At 41.3% G+C, this 21,812-nt stretch overlaps 1 protein-coding gene across 13 annotated transcripts in view; it reads left to right on the top strand.

The window, feature by feature from the left end:
• IL1R1 (interleukin 1 receptor, type I) overlaps positions 1-19,456 on the top strand; it is a 137,664-nt gene extending 118,208 nt beyond the window's left edge. For all 13 annotated transcript variants that reach the window (XM_010829669.1, XM_010829663.1, XM_010829668.1 and 10 more), the window contains 9 exons: positions 318-552; positions 657-846; positions 1,733-1,901; positions 5,148-5,213; positions 8,350-8,467; positions 9,507-9,658; positions 14,959-15,102; positions 16,334-16,501; positions 17,339-19,456. In XM_010829669.1, coding sequence (XP_010827971.1) covers positions 318-552; positions 657-846; positions 1,733-1,901; positions 5,148-5,213; positions 8,350-8,467; positions 9,507-9,658; positions 14,959-15,102; positions 16,334-16,501; positions 17,339-17,757 — 1,661 coding nt within the window. In that variant the 3' untranslated portion in view covers positions 17,758-19,456. The remainder of the gene's footprint in view (positions 1-317; positions 553-656; positions 847-1,732; positions 1,902-5,147; positions 5,214-8,349; positions 8,468-9,506; positions 9,659-14,958; positions 15,103-16,333; positions 16,502-17,338) is intronic.
• The last annotated feature ends 2,356 nt before the right edge of the window (positions 19,457-21,812 follow it).

Below are 21,812 nucleotides of genomic sequence, written 5' to 3' on the forward strand. Positions count from 1 at the left end.
AGACTCTGATGCTGGGAGGGATTAGGGACAGGAGGAGAAGGGGACGACAGAGGATGAGATGGCTGGATGGCATCACCGACTCGATGGACATGGGTTTGGGTGGACTCCGGGAGCTGGTGATGGACAGGGAGGCCTGGCGTGCTGCGGTTCATGGGGTCGCAAAGAGTCGGACACGACTGAGTGACTGAACTGAGCTAACACTCTCCTGTATAACACAAATTAATATATTTAATAACTGGTGTTTTTATTTAGATATTCTATTAAGAAACATCGCCAAATTTCTTACAGAAATGACTTTCCCTTTCTCCTTTTTTAAGATAAATGTGAGGAACATGAAGAGAAAATTACGCTGGTTTCACCCGCACGTGAAATCGATGCTCGCTCGTGTCCTCTCATCACAAGTGCACACAAAGAGCCTATAACTTGGTATAAAAATGACAGCAGGACGCCTGTATCTACAGAAAGAGGATCTCGGATTCACCAGCACAAAGACAAGCTCTGGTTTGTTCCTGCTGAAGTGGAGGATTCAGGAGCTTACTATTGCTCAGTGAGGTAAGCAAGCGATAAATAGGTTACAAACATGTCGTGTCTGTACCATTCTTCAGTACGGAAAAAAAAACAATTTTTTTTAATGAACTTATTTTGATTTATTTTAGAAATTCAACTTACTGCCTCAAAATTAAAATAGTGGTAGAGTTTGTGCAGCACGAGCCTAACTTGTGTTACAATGAAAGGACTGTGTTTACCCAGAGACTGCTGACCGCGGGAGACGGACAACTTGTATGTCCTTACTTGGATTTTTTAAAAGATGAAAACAATGAGTTACCCCAAGTACAGTGGTATAAGGTAATTTTGTATTACATATGGCCTTTTACTTCTCTAGCAAATAAAATAGTTTGCTGTGATAGACATTAGGATGAATCCACAAAGGACTTTTTCACTTGGCAGATTATTTGCTTTTGAGTGGTGAAACTTAATAGAACATTTTTAAAGTTTTATGATTGTATGCGTTTAATTTGCAGCTTAACTATTTACTTTCTGTCATTTTTGTTTAATAGGGTACAGCTGAGAAAAGTACAGTGGGCATATAAGATGTTTAAAAATAAGGAGGATTATAAATTTAGGGTTTTTTAAAGTGACTATTTGTTACAAAGTATATTATTTCATGTTTTATTATAAATACTAAGTGGTCCTTAGATAACTTTAGTGGTTTCTGTAACTGAAAAGTCATCAGCTAGCACTGCATGGAATATATCATATTCTGGTGTCTTTGATCTACCTGGCTTCTTGGGGCTTACATGGATAATAATTTTTTAGAGGTTTAAAAATACAAAATAATATCAGTGAAGAATGGAAGTATATCATTACTAAGAAATTGTAGTTAGCATTCTTTCCTCAAACATTTTTTTCTTACAAAGTATATTTCATTCCAGTTGTCTTCAAAGTGCAAGACTCATAGGCATAAAAATGTAATATCCTGGGAATATAATTATGACTTTGCCAAAAAAAAGGCAAAATTAAAACTTCTGTGCAAGTACCTTTCTATTCACATATACATGAATGTGTGTTCTAGTCCATTAGTCACATCTGACTCTTTGCGATCCCATGAACTGTAGCCCACCAGGCTCTTCTGTCCATAGTGTTTCCCAGGCAAGAATGTTGGAGTGGGTTGCCCTTACTTGAATATAACTATGAATAATTGGTTTTCAATACTTCCTTTCCCCCTGTCTAGGACTGCAAACCTCTACTTCTTGACAACGTAAACTTTGCTGGAGTAACAAATAAGCTGATCATCACAAACGTGAACACAGCACACAGTGGGCACTATATGTGTCATGCGTCATACACACACTTGGGAAAGCAGTATCGTGTCACCCGGGCGATAAAGCTGATTACTCTGGGTGAGTCATAGCTGCAGTCCTAGGAGTTTAAATCCGGGAAGGTCCAGAGACCGTGAGTAATATCACCTTCACTGTCTACAGAGGGACTAAGTCCAGGAGAAGCATGATGACTTGCTAGAGGTCACCTGGCTTTAGTTTTTGTTGCTCTATGCTATGTAAGTGTTTTCATTCCTGTTTCAGATGCAGTGCTGATTAAACAGACAGGATGAGCTGAGTTTTCCAGCGGAACTAGGAGGCTTGTTTTGGGGCGTGGCTAAAGATGGTTCTCTAGAGGCTTCAGGGACTCCTCTGGCTAGTACTGGGGAAAGGACAGTTTTGAGACCTCTCACCTGCGGAGTCTGGGTGTCTAGCAGTTGTTGATGGACCCTAACAGACCTTGAAATAAGTTACACTTTTTCAAAAAATCTTTTTATTTTGCATTGGAGTACAGCTAATTAACAACGTTGCGATAGTCTCAGGTACACAGCAAAGGGGCTAAGCCACACACATACATGGATCCAGTCTCCCCCAGACTCCCCTCCAGGTGCCACATGACACTGAGCGGAGGTCCCTGGGCTATATGGTAGGCCCTGTCAGTTATCCACTTTAAATATAGCAGTGTGTACACGTCCATCCCAAACTCCTTAACTATCCCTTCCCTGCACCTTTCCCCCCTGGTAACCATAAGTTGATTCTCTAAGTCCCCACAGGGCTTCTTTGATTTCCTAAATCTGCATAAGCCACTCTTAAAATCAGTAAATGACTCTTCATAGTTACAAATTAATCAATCCACAGTATGGTGAGTACTCTGCTAGGGTCAGTGAGGGAAGACCACAGTGGTGACAGCAAATATATATTATATATATATTGTTGGTTGTCCATTTTAAATATAGCAGTGTGTGCATATTCAGGGATGGATATATCCATCCCTAACTATCCGTTCCCCCATCCCCCTTGAATGGCACCCCACTCCAGTACTCTTGCCTGGAGAATCCCATGGACAGAGGAGCCTGGTAGGCTGCAGTCCATGGGGTCGCTAGGAGTCAGACACGACTGAGCGACTTCACTTTCACTTTTCACTTTCATGCATTGGAGAAGGCAATGGCAACCCAATCCAGTGTTCTTGCCTGGAGAATCCCAGGGACGGGGGAGCCTGGTGGGCTGCTGTCTACGGGGTCGCACAGAGTCGGACACGACTGAAGCGACTTAGCAGCAGCAGCAGCAACTATCTGTTCCCCCATCCCCCTTGCTGACCATAAGTTCGTTCTCTAAGTCTGTAAGTCTTTCTGTTTTGTAAGTTCCTTTGTGTCATTTCTTTTAGCTTGATGGGGGGACGTCATACAGCATTTCTCCTTTTCCGTCTGACTGACCTCGCCCAGCGTGACCATCTCTAGGTCCATCCATGTTGCTGAAAATGGCATTACTTCATTCTTTTTAATGGTGTGTAGTATTCCATTGAGTATATGTACCACAGCTTCTTTATCCATGGAATAAGCTCCACCCTTGTCAGATCTGTGTTAACCCAGTCGCATAACTTCTCTGAGCCCGTTTCCTTCTCTGTAAGCAGATTCAAGCTTCTGCAGTTGTCGTGAACTGTGTTGTGGATCAAGCGTGCTCAGCTTGCAGTCATGTGCCTGGTGCTGAGAAACAAATAGGTGCATGCCAGTTTTTCCTGTTAGTCATCCTGAGGCTGCTATTCACCATATTTCATATTAAAAACTATTTTAAAACAAAATAGAACAAATGCACCTTTATAAGTTACCTGGAGATGGGCAGAACACTCAACCTTTCTCTCAATACTAGGATTTCCTAAGCTTTCAGTAATGTATGAAGAGAGTTATTCCCATGAACTTATGGTTACCAGAGGGAAAGAATGGGGGGTAGGGATAGTTAGGGAGTTTGGGAAGGACATGTACACACTGCTATATTTTAAATGGATAACCAGCAAGAACCAACTGCATAGCACAGGGAACTCTGCTCAATGTTACGTGGCAGCCTGGATGGGAGGAGACCCCCATGTGAAACAATTACAACATTGTTAATCAGCTTTACTCTGATATGAAATAGAAAGTTAAATTTATCAAGCTGTTTACAAAAAAAAAAGTAAAGTTACTCTAACCAGGACTTTGAAAAGTTAAAGCAGTCTCTATTAGTAATTATTCTGGGACAACAGGCCTAATAGGGACTATCCCAGGTAAACCTAGATGATCACTTTTCAGATAGCCGTGTTTTCTCAGTTCTACAATTATTTATTTTTGCCAAAGGTTAATTGTGTTGTCTCAAAATCGATTCCTTGCCTACATCCTACAAGTATCGGTGACTCCTAAATTTCAGGAGTCCTGAGTCACAACCATCCTTAGCAGCACTTCCCTGGGCGTTGCGTATCTCCAGTTTGTGTTTCTTGGGGTACTGCAGCCAGACCAGCAGACCAGATTTGAGGGAAAACAGGGTACTACAGAATTTTAAGAATTCAAATGGGTTTTAACTACTTTCGGACATCTTTTCTGATCCCTTATATAGAAATAATATAATCAGGGGTGGGGTTCTGTTTTGTTTCTCTTCTAAAGGTGGATTTATAAATATTTGTTGGGCATTTCCATCTTCCAGGCACTTTCTAGGTATACAGTAGGGAATGAGAGACAGAATATCCTGCGCTGATGGAGCTAATGAATTTTTTTTAAGTAGCAGAATGAATACTAGGCATTCAAATTTGGTCACGTTTGGTCCCAGATCAACTCTTGAAGCCTATCTTCTTGAGAATAAAAGACAGATTAATTTCTGGAGATTCTTAGTATTTTTCTGCCTACTGTAATAAAGTATGCCAAAGTGTGTGGCATTCTTTGATAACTGTGGCTTTCACTCTTGGGTTACTGTGAAAGTTACCAAATAGACACACATCTAGCACTAGTGACTTTCTGGTTAATAAAGCTCCATCCAGGGAAGCCACTTTGTTCTCCCTGATTTGCATGAAGAGATGCACTTGTCCACAGACCCAGAGCCTGGTGATGTTTGTGGTCTTTTTTTTTTTTTTTGTAGCACCAAACTCTGTGGGTTCAGAAGGGCTGAGGTGTTATGGTTTTGCTGTGGCCTCTGAGTCAGCCTCCTGCCTTCACAAAAATCCTGGCCCTCTGTCTCCTGCCATGTATACTGTGGCCCCTAGAGGCAGATGCTGTGTTGTAATATGTTAATGTTTGGTATATTTTGCCAAGTGTTGTCATCTTTGGAGATTCGAATCGATAAGAGACCTTGTGGGTGTTTTTCTTTCAGAGAAATCCAGAAACATAAAACCTGAGATTGTGAGTCCAGCTAATGAGACAATGGAAGTGGTCTTGGGTAAGTGGGCTACAATTAGGATATGCTGAAATCAGTGTTTCTTTGAACTAGAGAGTAAGATAAACTGTACCTTTGCTGCACACAACCCAAGCTGTTCACTGCATGTACCTAAAGTTAGAAAGTGGCACACGTTGTGTCTTGTTTCTTTGGATTTTTTGCCTCTTATGGCAAATATCTAGCCACGTCTTATTGACTCAGTGTTACTTTTCTATGGACAGTTACTATTCATGAAGACATCAGCCGACAAACAAGTTCAGGGACTTCCTTGGTGGTGCAGTGGTTAAGATTTCGCCTTACGATATAAGGGGTGTGGGTTCGATCCCAGGGAGGGGAGCTAAGATCTCACCTGCCTCGTGGCCAAAGAACCAGAACATAATACAGAAGCAGTATTATGACAAATTCAATAAAGACTTTAAAAATGCTCCACATTAAAAAAAAAAAATCTTAGAAAACAAAGACCAAGTTCAATAGGCCTAGAAATAAGAAATGAAATATATTTGGTATAGGATGGATTTCTTTTCCTGAGAGAGTTAAACTTTTAGGTAGAAGACTAAGACTATAGACCCAGAAGGTAAATTACTCTAGAGAATTATTTTTCCAAGCTAGTGATAATGTTTTATTTCAAGAATAAAGACATAATACTATAGGCATTCACATCTAAGCTGTGCAGTACAGTAGCAGCTAGGCATGTGTGGTTATGTACATAGCCACACTAAATTTAAATTTAGTAAATTCAGTTTAATTAAATATTATTCCCTCATTCAAGAGCTGACTGGCTTAGATGTGACTAGTGACTATGTATTAGACAGCAAAACTATAGAATGTTTTTGCCAACACTGAAAGTTGTTGGAAACCACTGGTCCCAACATAAAAACAGACTTTTCTTTTGTATCAGAGGATCAAAATTCAGGCTGGCATATAGAATTCTCTTCTGTAATAGTAACTGTATGAAGACAAAGAACAATTGTACAGAGATTAAAAGCTAAAATGTGTGACCTCTGAATTCTGCACTTGGCCAAGTTGTTCTTCATGTGGGAAGGTAATATACAGACATTCATAGATGTAAACAAAGAAAGAGATGAAGACTTTAAATATTGGCCAGTAGAATTCAGAGCAGTGTTTTCAACCTTTTATTTCCCCCTTTTTTCTTCCCCTGTAGAAGGCAATGGCACCCCACTCCAGTACTCTTGCCTGGAAAATCCCATGGATGGAGGAGCCTGGTAGGCTGCAGTCCATGGGGTCGCTAAGAGTCGGACACGACTGAGCGACTTCACTTCCACTTTTCACTTTCGTGCATTGGAAAAGGAAATGGCAACCCACTCCAGTGTTCTTGCCTGGAGAATCCCAGGGATGGGGGAGCCTGGTGGGCTGCCATCTATGGGGTTGCACAGAGTCGGACACGACTGAAGAGACTTAGTAGTAGTAGTAGTACCACCTAACAGGACATTTTTTTCCCAATCCTCTTTACTTTCTCAGATATTTAATGCCCAGATATGTACTCTGGCACTTTAGAGGACTGCAGACCATTGCAATAGATAAGCTTTTGTTGCTCTTCTCGCTAAGAAGTACATTTTTCTCTGTTGAGAAGGCATGCTCTGGGAATGTGTACTTAAGAGCTCTCTCTAAAAACCTAGATTTGATCTACAGATCTAAAAATAGTAACTACATTCAGTTCAGTCTCTCCTTTGTGTCCAACTCTTTACGACCACATGGACTGCAGCACACCAGACTTCCCTGTTCATCACCAACTCCTGGAGGTTACTCAAACTCATGTCCATTGAGTCAGTGATGCCATCCAACCATCTCATCCTCTGTCGTCCCCTTCTCCTCCCCCCTACATTACATTAGAAATAATTATTTTAAAATATCACATTGATCAGAGGCCCATCACCGTAGCATAAGGTTATGCTATAGTCAGGCTTTTATTTGATAAGATTTCACATTAATTACCAATAAAATGACTTAGAAAAATAGGAACTGAGAGACACTTTCTGCACTTGATTTGCGACCCCATGGACTGTAGCCTGCCAGTCTCCTCTGTTGATGGGATTTCCCAGTCAAGAATACTTGAGTGGGTTGCCATTTCCTTCTCCAGAGGATATTCCTGACCCAGGGATCAAACCCGTGTGTCCTACTTGGCAGGCAGCTTCTTCACCACTGAGCCACCTAGGAAGCCCTCTGCACTTGGTAAATAACATTAATTCAAACCAGTCATCACCAGCATTTTTAATTATGAAACTCTATAGTGTTAAGCCTTATACAGGTCTGGACTTTCTTATTGAAGTCAAGAGTGAGACTAAGCTGCCCACGTGAACTTGTTACAGTTACTGTAACAATTAACAGTTACTTGTTCCAGAAGTGCCCACTAATGCAAAGATTAAAGAACCAAGGCTTGCTGACTCTAGGGGAGAAAATAACTTTGTTTTCCGATTGTATAATTACATACCTATAAATTTCAGGAGAATTACTGGGGAAAGTTAGAATAATTATTGTATTAACTGGCCAGATATAAAATTAATATACTATAGTATTAGACTTGTTTAGCAAAAACCAGCAAGTAAACATAACAAGAAAAGAGATCTTATTGCAACAGAGCTGTCTATAAAGTATCTTAGCAAAATCTTTAGAAAATATATTGGATTTATAAGGGAGAAAAAAGCCATCCAAACAAAAAAAAAATCCCCCCAATCTCTGACTTATAAACCTCAAAAAATTGAGGATAACATTTCAGAATATGTGCAGTGTTGATGTAAAGGCATGTTCATTGGTATATCAATCATAATTAAAAATTAGGAAATTATGTTTTGCAATAGAAAAGGAGCTTGTCATAATATGTCTGTATGATGGAATACTAAACCACTATGAAATAGCCTGTTTTGGAAGGCTGATCATGTGAGCCAAAATTCTCAATAGTCAGAGTAGATGTTAATGCCCAATTTTCAAAGCTGCATAGTGCACAGAAAGGTAAGGAATAAGATACATGAAGTTACTAATAGTGGTCATCTCTCAGTGGTAGATGTAAGAACAATTTCTTTTTCCTTTCTTATACTTTAAAATTTTTATTCAACAGTCATTTGTTAATCTAGATAGACCAGAGTCCATTGATCTTATGATTTAAAAATACATTGCTTTGCAGGATCCTGGCTTCAATTGATCTGCAATGTTACTGGCCGGCTAAGTAACTATGTCTATTGGAAGTGGAATGGGTCAATGGTTAGTACATATACTCCTGTGCTAGAGGAAGACTTTATCACGTAAGTATGCCAAGAGTCAGTTGTGCCCTAGACAAACTGTGGTATTAAATTCCAAGGGTAGCAAAGATTGGCTTCTCTGGTGGCTCACTTGTAAAGAATCCGCCTACAAGGCAGAAGATGCAGGTTCAATCCTTGGGTTGAGAAGATTCCCTGGAGGAGGAAGTAGCAACTCACTCCAGTGTTCTTGTCTGGGAAATCCCATGGATGGGGAGCCTGGGGGGCTACAGTCCATGGGGTCGTAAAGAGTTGGACATGACTGAGTGGCTAAATACCAAAGCAAGGGTTAGTACCAAGGATGAGTGGTCAATGTGCTTAGTTGTTGTGACCCTGTGGACTGTACCCCATCAGGCTCCTCTGTTCATGGGATTTTCCAGGCAAGAACACTGGAGTGGGTTGCCATTTCCTTCTCCAAGTGGGTCTTTGATTGACCCTTTACTTTTGCTAAGCTAAGTAGGATTAATAAGATCTTGTACAATACAGGTGAACTACATGTTATTATGGTACCAATTCCAGACCACTTGGAAGGCTTTCTCTTAAATTCAGTTAAAAATTGCAACATTCCAATGATGCAATCGTCCTGAATTTTCCTTCATGTCATTTCATTTTTTAAGTAGTTTAGAGAAGACTCATGAAATGTAACCAAGAATTAAAGCACACCCCTGCTCAAGTCTCTGATGGCTCCCTGTCACTTCTCCAGGGAGAAACTCCCAACCCTTAGCATCACCTGGGAACCTTGCCCATCTGTCCCGATCTACTCTTATTTCATATATTCTCTGTGTCCCATGGAGCCCAGAATGCCTGTATCCCCATTTTTCTTTTTGGAAGCTGGTCATTTTGATTTGATTTCTCTCTGCTAGTAAGTGGTCCCAGAGCTATCAAATATCAGATCAGTGTGCTGCTTATAGCCTTATTCTTACACCTGTGCTTTAGGCTGGTGATTCTTACTGCTGCAGTTTAAACGACAAAGAGAGAAACTAGGTATATGTATTGTTTCTATAATTGATGCCATCTATACAATTTTACTTATTCTTTTGAACAGAGTGGAGAATCCTTTAAACAGAAGAAGGAGTACAGTCCTCGCACGGCTTAATATTTCGGCAGTGGAAAGTAAATTTTTCCTGCATCCATTTACCTGTTTAGCCAAGAATACAGAAGGAATAAGCACAGCATATATACAACTAATACATCCAGGTAAACAAGAGAGTCGTTTATTTGAAATGCAGTTTTGTATTCCCATGGTAAGATATCATGACCTTGAGGTTTGCCATGCTATTTCCTCTGCCCACAATGCTCTTAGATTCCTTTTAACCTGGGGACTTCCATTCACTTTACTTCTCAGGTGAACTGTATCTTCTGTGAAGTTTTTTTGCCCTACTTTCCTTCTATTAATGCATCTCTCTGCCCCAAAAGATAAGGTGTTAGGGCCTCAGCTATGTATTTCCATATCTATCTTAGTTTTCTTTACGTGATTGTAAGTTCTATGATAATGCAGACAATTGCTAATCATTCTATTTCCAGAGCTAGTTAGCAACTTAAATCTGATCATCAATTCAGTTCAGTCGTTCAGTTGTGTCCAACTCTTTGCGACCCCATGGACTGCAGCACACCAGGCTTCCCTGTCCATCACCAACTCCTGGAGCTTACTCAAACTCATGTCCATAGAGTCGGTGATGCCATCCAACCATCTCATCCTCTGTTGTCCCCTTATCCTCCTGCCCTCAATCTTTCCCAGCATCAGGGGCTTTTCCAATGAGTCAGCTCTTCACGTTAGGTGGCCAAAGTATTAGAGTTTCAGCTTCAGCATCAGTCCTTCCAATGAGTGTTCAGGACTGATTTCCTTTAGGATGGATTGGTTGGATCTCCTTGCAGTCCAAGGGACTCTCAAGAGTCTTCTCTAACACCACAGTTCAAAAGCATCAATTCTTTGGCTCTCATCCTTCCTTATGGTCCAACTCTCACATCCATACATGACCACTGGAAAAACCATAGCCTTGACTAGATGCACCTTTGTTGGCAAAGAAATGTCTCTGCTTTTTAATATGCTGTCTAGTTTGAACTTTTCTTCCAAGGAGTGTCTTTTAATTTCATGGCTGCAGTCACCATCTGCAGTGATTTTGGAGCCCCTCAAGATAAAGTCTCTCACTGTTTCCCCATCTATTTGCCAGGAAGTAATGGGACAGATGCCATGATCTTAGTTTTCTGAATGTTGAGTTTTAAGCCAACCTTTTCACTCTCCTCTTTCACTTTTATCAAGTGGCTCTTTAGTTCTTCACTTTCTGCCATAAGGGTGGTGTCATCTGCATATCTGAGGTTATTGATGTTTCTCCTGGCAATCTTGATTCCAGCCTGTGCTTCTTCCAGTCCAGCGTTTCTCATGATGTACTCTGCATGTAAGTTAAATCAGCAGGGTGACAATATACAGCCTTGACGTACTCCTTTTCCTATTTGGAACCAGTCTGTTGGTCCATGTCCAGTTCTAACTGTTGCTTCTTGACCTGCATCTTGATCATCCTAGGCGCCTAATGAATATATTTTTAGGTAAACAATTCCATGATGGATGCACAGGGGAAGCCGAAATATCTACTTTCCAGAGAGGATGTCAGAAGTTCCTGGTTTTCATACATTGTATAATCAAACACAATATTGACGGTATTTGTGTTCCAGCTCATGGATTCATTTTTCTGTCTCATTTATTCTACCATTGACTCCTTCTAGTGTATTTTTCATTGCAGTTATGGTATCCTTCCACTCTGTTGGGTTGTTAAAACTTCTTGTAACTTCTCACTCCTCACATCCACCCTTTTCCTGAGTAGAACTTTATGATCTTTATGATCAGTATACTGAACTCTTTCTTGGGTAGACTGCCTATCTCCACTTCAGTTAGTTGTTTTTCTAGGTGAAGGGTTTTATCTTGCTCCTTTGTCTGGAATGTATTCCTTTGCTGTCCCATTTTGTGTAGATTTCTATTTGAATTTGTGTGTATATGGAAGGTTAGTCATGTTTCTTGACCTTAGAGAAGTGGCCTCTATAGGGAACATTCTATTGTCCCATCAGTACACCTCCCTCTCATCACCCAAGGGCCGGGGCCATGGTCCCAGGGTAGGTTCTGACCTGTTTTCGAACTCAGTTCCACAGGCTGTGAGATGACAGTTTTCTTGTGTCTGCCCTCTGGTGGGTGAGGCTGGTTTAGAGGCTTGTTCAGGCCTCCTGGTGGGTGGAGCTATGTCTTGGCCTCCGGCAGGGAAGCAGAGGCAGAACACTCTTTGACATACATCACGGCAATATTGGACTTCCTTGGTGGCTCAGTAGTAAAGAATATGCCTGCAGTGCAGGAGAAGTGAATTTGATCCCTGGGTGGGGAAGATCCCCTGGAGAAGGAAATGGTAACCCACTGTAGTATTCTTGCCTGGAGAATCCCATGGATGGAGGAGCTTGGCAGACTACATACAGTCCATGGGGTCACAAGAGTCGGACATGACTGAGAAATATTATTTCCACCACCACAGAAATATTATTTCTGACCCATTTTCTAGATAAAGTAAATAAAAACAAAGCCAAATGGGACCTAATTAAACTTAAAAGCTTTTGTACAACAAATGAAACTATAAACAAAATGAAAAGACATATTATAGAATTAGAGAAAACATTTGTAAACAATATGACTGGAAAGGGATTAATCTCCAGTTATGCAACTCAATAACAACAAAAACCCAGTCAAAAAATGGGCAGAAGACCTAAATAGACATTTTTTTCAAAGAAGACATAGAGGTGGCCAACAGGCATATGGAAAAATGTTCAACAGCAATAATTAATAGTTTATTGTAGTTCTGATGTGCATTTCTTTATCACTTCCCTCTGGTCAGAATGAAAGTGAAAGTCACTCAGTCATGTCCAACTCTTTACGACCCCATGGACAATACATTCTGTGGAATTCTCCAGGCCAGAATACTGGAGTGGGTAGCCATTCCCTTCTCCAGGGGATCTCTTCTCCAGGGGATCTTCCCAACCCAGGGATCCGAACCCAGGTCTCCCGCATTGCAGGCAGATTCTTTACCAGCTGAGCTATCAGGGAAGCCCTACCAAAGGAGAGGGATAAATTAGGAGGCTGAGATTAACCTGTACACACTAATGTATATAAAATAGATAACCAACAAGAACATACTGTACATAGCAAATACGATATACTCAGTATTTTGTAATAACCTATAAGGGAAAGAAAATCTGAAAAAAGTGTATATGTTGTTGTTTAGTTTCTAAATCATGTCCAGATCTTTTGTGACCTCATGGACTGTAGCCAGCCAGGGTCCTCTGGCTGTGGGGTCTTCCAAACTCAGGGATCAGACCTGTGTCTCCTACAGTGGCAGGCAAATTCTTTACCTCTGAGCCACCAGGGAAGCCAGGAAAAGTGTGTATACACACACACACACACACACATATAAAACTTAATCGCTTTGCTGTACGCCTGAAACAACATTATAAATAAACTATACTTCAATAAATAAAAGTTTTATAGTATGTGAAACATTTTAAGATAATTTATAGTTGAAGTAAAATATTTATGAATGTATACATGAAAAAAAAACAAAAAGAACCTATGGACAAACTATTAGAATTAGTAAATGAATTTAGAAATATCACTAGTGAAAGTTAGTCACTCAGTCATGTCTGACTCTTTGTGACCCCGTGGACTGCAGCCAGCCAGGCTCCTCTACTACCCCTGAAATTCTCCAGGCAAGAATACTGGAGTGGGTTGCTATATACGTGTATATATAGTATTTCTGTGTATATCTTTAAATACCAACAATGAAGAAACAGAACTTAAGTTTTAAAAAATAGCATTTATAATAGCATCAAAACTATTAAATACTTAGGAATAAATGCAGCAACAATTGTTCAAAATCTGATACAAACTAAAAATAATTACTGAGATAAAGACCTAATAGATGGAGGGATAAATAACCACAGATTGAAAGACTCAGTATTATAAATACTCTGCTGCTGCTGCTAAGTCGCTTCAGTCATGTTGGACTCTGTGCGAACCCATAGACGGCAGCCCACCAGGCTCCCCCATCCCTGGGATTCTCCAGGCAAGAACACTGGAGTGGGTTGCCATTTCCTTCTCCAAAGTAGTTCCCCTCAAATTAATCTGTACATTGAAAACAGTTCCAATCAAAATCTCAGCAGTTGTTGTGGGTGTCTTTATTCTAAAAATCATATTGGAAATGTCAAGGGCCCAGAATAGTTAAGGTGGTCTTGAATAAAAACAGTCTGGAAGATTTACACTTCAGATAAGATGATCTTATACAAAGCTACAGTTGGGGACTTCCCTAGTGGTCCAGTTGTTAAGAATATGCCTTGCTATGCAGGGGACATGCGTTGGATCATGGTTGGGGAACCAAGATCCCACATACTGTGGAGCAACCAACCCCGAGCACCGCAACTAGAGAGCCTGTGTGCCGCACCTAAGACCCGACACAGCCCAATAAATAAATAAATATTTTTAAAAGCTGCAATCAGTTCAGTTCAGTTGCTCAGTCGTGTCCAACTCTTTGCGAGTAATAATTGAATATAAATGTAAACTATCAATTAGGCCAATCGGACATTAGTCTACCTTGATTTCCACTTCATACCCAGTTTAACTGCAGGTTAAACATACCCAACTGCAGGTGGGTCAGTGACCTAAATTGGAAAAACAAAATAACCGAGCTTTTATATTCTCTTTCCTGGTTGTCTCCTTATGTTTAGAAGGCTCTTTCTTCTTTCTCCACCCTCCTCCACCAGACTCCTCCGCGGTCATCAGCTGAATAACTAGCCTGTGCAGCTGGGAGAATGTGGAGTGTGAAACACTGTCTGGCCATCCTAAACTCTTCTTTCCTTTCCTCTAGTCTACCACTTTTTTCACCCGACTCTTCTACTTTTGTAGAACGTTTGTAGGCTTCTGAGTGACTTTGACTTTACTCATATTCCTATGGAGTGCTCTATCTTATGGTCTTTGGTGTTTTTTCTATGTTATTGCATACTACTTAAGTGGGAATTAAATACAGTGCACCTTAGTTTTATACAGTATCCATCCTCAATGCCTTTGTAGATTAGTATCCATTAATAGGGGCTTCCATTAATGGTGGCTCAGTGGTAAAGAATCTGCCTGTAAATGCAAGAGGTGCAGATTCGATCCCTGGGTTGGGAAGATCCCCTGGAGAAGGAAATGGTAACCCACTCCAGTATTCTTACCTGGGAAATACCATGGACAGAGGAGCCTGGCAGGCTATAGTCCATAGGGTCATAAAGGAGTCAGTCATGACTTAGCAACTAAATAACAACAACAATAATCCATTAATGAGATATGGTAATGAATGAGTTTATACTGTCTGGAATTTGGACTTACAGACTGATCCCAAATATGGTTTCCCTGGGATGGTAATGTTTAATTTGCTGTGCTCAGTTTTTAAGTCTTTGGGTTCTAATGTGTTTTTCCCTCTTCTCTGCTATAGTCCCCGATTTCCAGAAGCCCACAGTTGGTATATTCGTCATGTTAACATTGGTAATTACATGCTCTGTTTGCATCTACAAAGTCTTCAAGGTTGACATTGTGCTTTGGTACAGAGATTCCTTCTATGATTTCCTCCCGAAAAAAGGTACAATTTTGTATTCTATGCAGTATTTTCCTGAGAGAGTGGGGGTAGTTAAGAGGGTTTTTATTCTAATTTTAAAATGAAATGTGGTCCACACAAAATAATGTAATTATACATAATTATAGTTTCATGACTGAATAGTATTAATATTTTCTAAGTTACTGCTCTGGTGTTCATAATGGTGGGATAGCCTGGCATTTAGGGCATCTGCTTATAAATCCAGTTATTCAGAAGCCTCGGTTGAAGACTTGCTCTGTGTTAGGTAGCACAGAGATCACCCCATTACCTGCCATAAAATGAAAGAAATGACTCAGTTTTCCTGCACCAGAGAAGCATTCTCTATTTTGTTTAAATCTCAGAAAAAAAACTACTACTCCACTAATATATGGGCTTCCCTGGTGGCTGAGTGGTATAGAATCTGCCTGCCAATGCAGGAGAAACGGGTTTGATACCTGGGTTGGGAAGATCCCCTGGAGAAGAAAACGGCAACCCACTCCTGTGTTCTTGCCTGCAGAATCCCACGGACAAGGGAATCTGGTGGGCTACAGTCCATGGGGTCACAAAAAGAGTCAGACAACTTAGTGACTAAACAACAACACTAATACTTAAAAGGAAGAGTGGATAGAATTCAGGACTGAGACATTTGAGTAAGATGAGAACAAGGAAATGAAGAGAGTTTCATACTAGGCAGGTGAAGAATCTTTCCTTATGGGAGACCTTTGAATAATATGAGAACTTTGTAGTGAAACACAATAAAAAAAACTTGTCAGAGGTGAATACTTTAAAAAGACATTACAGAACAGTCTTTTGGACTCTGTGGGAGAGGGAGAGGATGGGATGATTTGGGAGAATGGCATTGAAACATGTATAATATCATATATGAAACGAGTTGCCAGTCCAGGTTTGATGCACGATACTAGATGCTCGGGGCTGGTGCACTGGGACGACCCAGAGGGATGGTACAGGGAGGGAGGGGGGAGGAGGGTTCAGGATGGGGAACGCGTGTATACCTGTGGCAGATTCATGTTGATATATGGCAAAACCAATACAATATTGTAAAGTTAAAAAATAAAATAATATTAAAAAAAATAAAAAGACATACTTTTTGGTATTGTTGCTGTGTACCATTGTACACAAAATTAGTAATTCACTATGAAATGCATATTTGTGATACTGACTTTAGCAAATCTCATTTTTTCTTTTGGTTCTATAACTATTGCATTTTCCCTTTTAGTTTCAGATGGAAAGACATATGATGCATACATACTATGTCCAAAGACCCCTGGGGAAGGGTCCACCTGTAACTCGGATATTTTTGTGTTTAAAGTCATGCCTGAGGTCTTGGAAAAACAGTGTGGCTATAAGCTGTTCATCTGTGGCCGAGATGACTACGTTGGGGAAAGTACGTGTGCAGTGGAAAGAAGTAACATCTTGTATAACTAATTCAATTACTAAAGTTGGATAACTAATTGAATTACTGCTGCTGCTAAGTCGCGTTAGTCGTGTCCGACTCTGTGCGACCCCATAGACGGCAGCCCACCAGGCTCTCCTGTCCCTGGGATTCTCCAGGTTACTAAAGGTGGAAGACTGCAGCCTGGGTATACATACTTGACAACTTGACGAGCCTCTTAAGTGGGACTTCCTTGGTGGCTCAGTGGTAAAGAATCTGCCTGCCAATCCTTGGGTCAGGAAGATCCCCTGGAGGAGAAAATGGCAACCCTTTCTAGTATTCTTACCTGGGGAATCCCATGGGCAAAGGAGCCTGGTGGGCTTCAGTCCAAAGGGTCGAAAAGAGTCAGACACGACTAAGACCAAACAAGAACAGCATAGTGGCACATGATGATTTTCATACTAAATGCAAGTGTTTACTTTTCTCACACTCTATTGGGGCAACAATTAACTAAATTTTATTTTGTTTTGCAGAACTTAACTAGTTAGGTCTAGCAGTTACTTTACAACTGATGGTAAAAACAGGAGTGATGTAGATCCAGTGGTTTAGCAAGAAAGTTTATAAAATTCATTCTTCAAGTACTCCTACTCCACCATGAAATACCCACCTTTTGTGGGTCAGTGTTTGAGCTCTTCTGTAAAATGATAAACTCCTTCGATTTAAGGCAAGAAGAAAGAGTATCGGGAGACATAGGTGATGGGGTGGGAAGAACCTTGAGGGGTCTTGGTTCTGGAGGGAAGGATTATAGATGGAAAGTTTACTTACCATGCTGTGTCTCATGTTTTTCAGGCATTGTTGAGGTTGTTAATGAAAATGTAAAGAAAAGCAGGAGGCTGATTATCATTTTGGTCCCAGAAACGTCAGGATTCAGCTGGCCGGGGAATTCATCTGAAGAGCAGGTGGCCATGTACAGTGCTCTCATTCAGGAAGGAATTAAAGTCGTCCTATTGGAGCTGGAGAAGATTCCAGACTATGAGAAAATGCCAGAATCCATTAAATTCATTAAGCAGAAACAGGGGGTCATACGCTGGTCAGGGGACTTTAGAGAGGGGTCCCAGTCTATGAACTCGAGATTCTGGAAGAAGGTCAGGTACCACATGCCAGTCCAGCGGCAGCGGCGTTTATCCAAGCGCCAGCTGCTGTCCCCGGCCATTCTGCTGGACTCTAAGGAGAAACGACCCATGGAGGTCCACGTGCCTCTCGGGTAGTGGAGAAGCTTGGCCAAGAGTTCCTTGGTGACTCCTGTCTTCGGGCACTGCAGGCTGGGCCTCACTGACTTGCACAGTCATCCTACACACCTGTTTAGTCCCTTATCCCTGAGGTCACCTGGGACCGGATTAAGGGAGCAGGATGTGGCGACAGTCGCTCTGTGACCAGGGCAACTCCAGGCAGAGGGCTTGGGAAGTCCTTTAAGAAGGCGCTGGATGCCCTGTCTGAATGTTTGAACTGCTGAGAAAAGGCACTGGGCAGCAAACCAGAGGAATGAACATGCAGGTAATATTCACCATCTATAGACAGATTTAGGAAGTCTCCCAGGGTCTGAGGGCAGGGCTGTGGCCCAGTCTGGGCACAGCAGGCCCTCGAGTGGTTCTCCTGGGCGTTGCTACTGGCAGACTGAGACCTGTACTTCCCAGAGGATGTAGAAGCATTCTTGGAGAACTTTCCGTCTGCCTTGCATTTCCCATACCTCTCGACAGACAACTGGCAGTCACTTTCCAAAGATGGAATTTCATTTCATGGAACCTTTAAAACTGTCATTTCAATGAGCAAAGGAATTCCCCTGACTCTTAAGGGTTTGAAATAACCTTACCTTTCTGCAGGAGAGAGAGAATTTTGAGAGCAAGAATAGCAGAGTATGAACCCACCTCTTAATGCCTTTCCCCTGCAGTGACCACTTGATTCCACCTTATTCTTCTGCCTATTCCTGGACTCGTCACTTCTCTGGAAGGTCCACTTCCAAGTCACCTCCTCCTCTCACTCTGTCACACACACGGCCTACAGATGAAACGTCTTTCTACGATTCTCGGATCTTAAAATGCCCTTGCTAGACCGCCTCCATGGGCTCCTCCTGGGTGAAAGCCCACTTCCGCCCACGAGCATCTGACACCTCTCAGTCCTGCTCTGCGCACGCCCAGATTGTTCACCTTCACACCTGTCCCCAGCCTCCCTCCATCTCTGCCTCTCCTTCCCGTCTCCTCTGACCAGAAATCCTCTTCACGTTTTCTCTAGCTGACCCAAATTTTACTAAAACTCAAAATTTACTCCAAGTCCCTTTCCCCAAGAAACTGCCCTCAGGCACTTGTTCTGTTTCTGTCAGTCCGATTGTATTTAGGCTGTCTCTGCAGGAAGTTGCTTCTGTCTCCAGCTCCAAGCCCTGTTCTCTGCAGAAAAGGCAGGGGTGTCTCTTTGTTGGCAATGCCTTCAGAAGAAATTTGCACACATAACGTAGACTGTGCTTTACTGTTTAAAAATTTCCACAGGTTATTTTATTTTTTGAAAACCTTTGTTCAGTTTCCCTTTAACCTTTTCCTTTCAGGCCTTCCCCATTAATAGATTTTACTGCATAATCTGATGGGAATTTTTCTTCTTGGTCAGTGTGAGTGTTTAAGAAAAGTTTGCAAGTATAGTGAAGTATTCCATTTCCAGTTGTTAAAACTGGCTTAGCAGAATTTTTATTTTCCCCCTTCTGCCTCTATTTGCAGTAAAAGAGGGTATTGAGCCATTTTTTAATGAGTTTTTTGATAAATTATATTTGTACTGGTTAATGATTTAAAAAAAACCTTGTTTATATAATTCTGCAGCAGATACCAAATATTTTTATATAGAAAGACACCAGATTCATGTACAGCACGTATCATTGATCAATGGACTGTACTTATTTTCCAATAAAATTGTCAAAACCTGGTATTGATTATTCTCCTTCAAATCTGTTTCTTTGCCGGCTCTCTCCCGAGTTTACCTGCTTGCTCCCAGGTCGTGTGGAAAGTGAGGGCACCTTCTTCCTGGGGAGGTCAGAGGTCATTAGCTGAGGGCTGACTCCCCTTTGTAGGCTCAGCTACAATCCGCCTGTTTGCTTGCTCCTAAAATAGATTAAATATGAGTCTTATTAACTTATTACCGGTCCAAAAACTCATAGGGGCAACATTTGTATAGACTTTTAAATCTTTTTTTTTTTTTTTTGCTTTTTACAAAAAACTGTATTGGAGTATAACCAATTAACAATGTTGTGACAGTTTCAGGTGGACAGTAAAGGGACTCAGCATACGTACACATGTATCCATTTCCCCCAAACTCCCCTCCCCTCCAGGCTGCCACAAGACATTGAGCAGAGTCCCCTGTGCTTTACAGTAGGTCCCTGTTGGTTATCAGTTGTACATATAGAAGTGTGTGCCTGTCCATCCCAAACTCCTTAACTCCCCCACCATAAGTTTCTTCTGTAAGTCTGAGTCTGTTTCTGTTCTGTAATTAGGTTCATTTGTATGATTTCTTTTTAGGTTCCACATAGAAGGTATGTCATAACATATCTGTCTTTCTCTGACTGACTTCATGCGGTATGACCATCTCTAGGTCCATCCATGTTACTACGAATGGCATTATTTCGTTCTTTTTAATGGCTGAGTACTATTCCGTTGTATATATGTACCACATTTTGTATCCATTCCCCTTAGACTTTTACATCTCACAAAAAGTTTTTATTTTTCTCCTTTGACCCAGGAGGCTAACAAAATCAACAGATTTCATATCCAAATGCGAGCTCTAATGTTCACAAACTCTAAGGATCAGATCGCCTTTCACAGCGGGTCAGTGCATCTTTCTTCTTACCCTGTAGCTGTTCTAACAAGCAGATGGTGCTGTGAGTACCCGAGGAGAAGGGCAGAGGGGGCAGGTCACTTTAAAGTCCACAGGGTCAAGCAGATGGCCTGTCCTCAGGGAATGGTAGCGTTGTCTCTAGTAATTCTGGGAATAAACTTGGTTTCTCCAGTCATATTGAAGTCTGCAAATAGAATGGATAGGGAAGCATACAATTGGTGATTGACACTTAGGGAGGAAGCAAAGCAACGTAAAAGGCAGGCCAGAGTAGAGAGCAGTCAGGTGGAGCCACGACATCTGGAGACCAAAGCCTGGCTCACCCCCCATCCCAGGTGCTTCTGGGTTTCTCAGGGCCAATGACTGTGTCCCCACGACCCTCTGCTGGCCCCAAACTTTATAGGATGCTTAGTGCGCTAAAGAAAGAAGGGGATTACTTTAACACATTCCTGAGGGATTTTTCAACAAAAATTAAAAATACAAGAACTTAGGAAAACTGAGGAGTCAGCGATCCAGAAAACTTGCCTAAACAGACTATCTCAGTGGAAGGATTCAGAGAGATTTCACCATATTTTGGTGATTTTTTTTTAAACAGTTAATATATTTTTAGCAAACAGAATAAAACAGTGCTAAGAGCAATTTTTTTTTTTTTGGTCATGAGAATTTATATTCTTCTCTTTACCAGATAAACTTTCCTCAGAATAGCCTTTTTTTTTTTTTTTTGGTCTCTGGAATTATTTCTCACTAGTGGTTCTACCTAGTTGGAAAGAGACCTGAGTATAAGTTTCTGCACTGTCACAGTTTGAAACTCGTACACAGCACAAGGTTGTTTTGACCTTTCATGCCAAGGAGACAGTGACATGATGTATTTAAAGTGTGCAGTGAAGTGCATGCACACTCAGTCGTGTCCAGCTCTTTGTGACCCCATGGACTGTAGCCCACCAGGTTCATCTGTCCATGGGATTTTCCCAGCAAGACTACTGGAGTGGGTTGCCATTTCTTTCTCCAGGGGATTGTCCCAACCCAGGGATCAAACCCTTGTCTCCTGCTTCAGCAAGCAGATTCTATACCACTGAGCTACCTGGGAAGCCCATATTTAAAGTAATAAAAGGGAAAAACCTATAACCAAGAATACTCAACCCAGTCAGGCTCTCCTGACTTGAAGGAGAAATCAAAAGCTTCACAGAGAAGCAAAAGCTAAAAGGATTCAGCACCACCAGACCAGCTTTACGACAAATGCTAAAGGAATTTCTGTAGGAGGAATAGAAAAGGCACAACTAGAAATAAGACAGTTAGGAAAGGGGAACACTCACAGGTAAAGACAAATAAAGAGTAAAGGTAGAAAATCATCCACACCACATATGATCTCAAAGCTAGCAATCCTTGAGAAGAGAAAATCATGAATGTAGGATAGTGGAAACGCATTTAAAATTAAGAGACCAGCAACTTAAAAAAT

This window comes from Bison bison, unplaced genomic scaffold (assembly GCF_000754665.1).
Source record: "Bison bison bison isolate TAMUID 2011002044 unplaced genomic scaffold, Bison_UMD1.0 scf7180017864508, whole genome shotgun sequence".
Classification (NCBI taxonomy): Eukaryota; Metazoa; Chordata; class Mammalia; order Artiodactyla; family Bovidae; genus Bison; species Bison bison.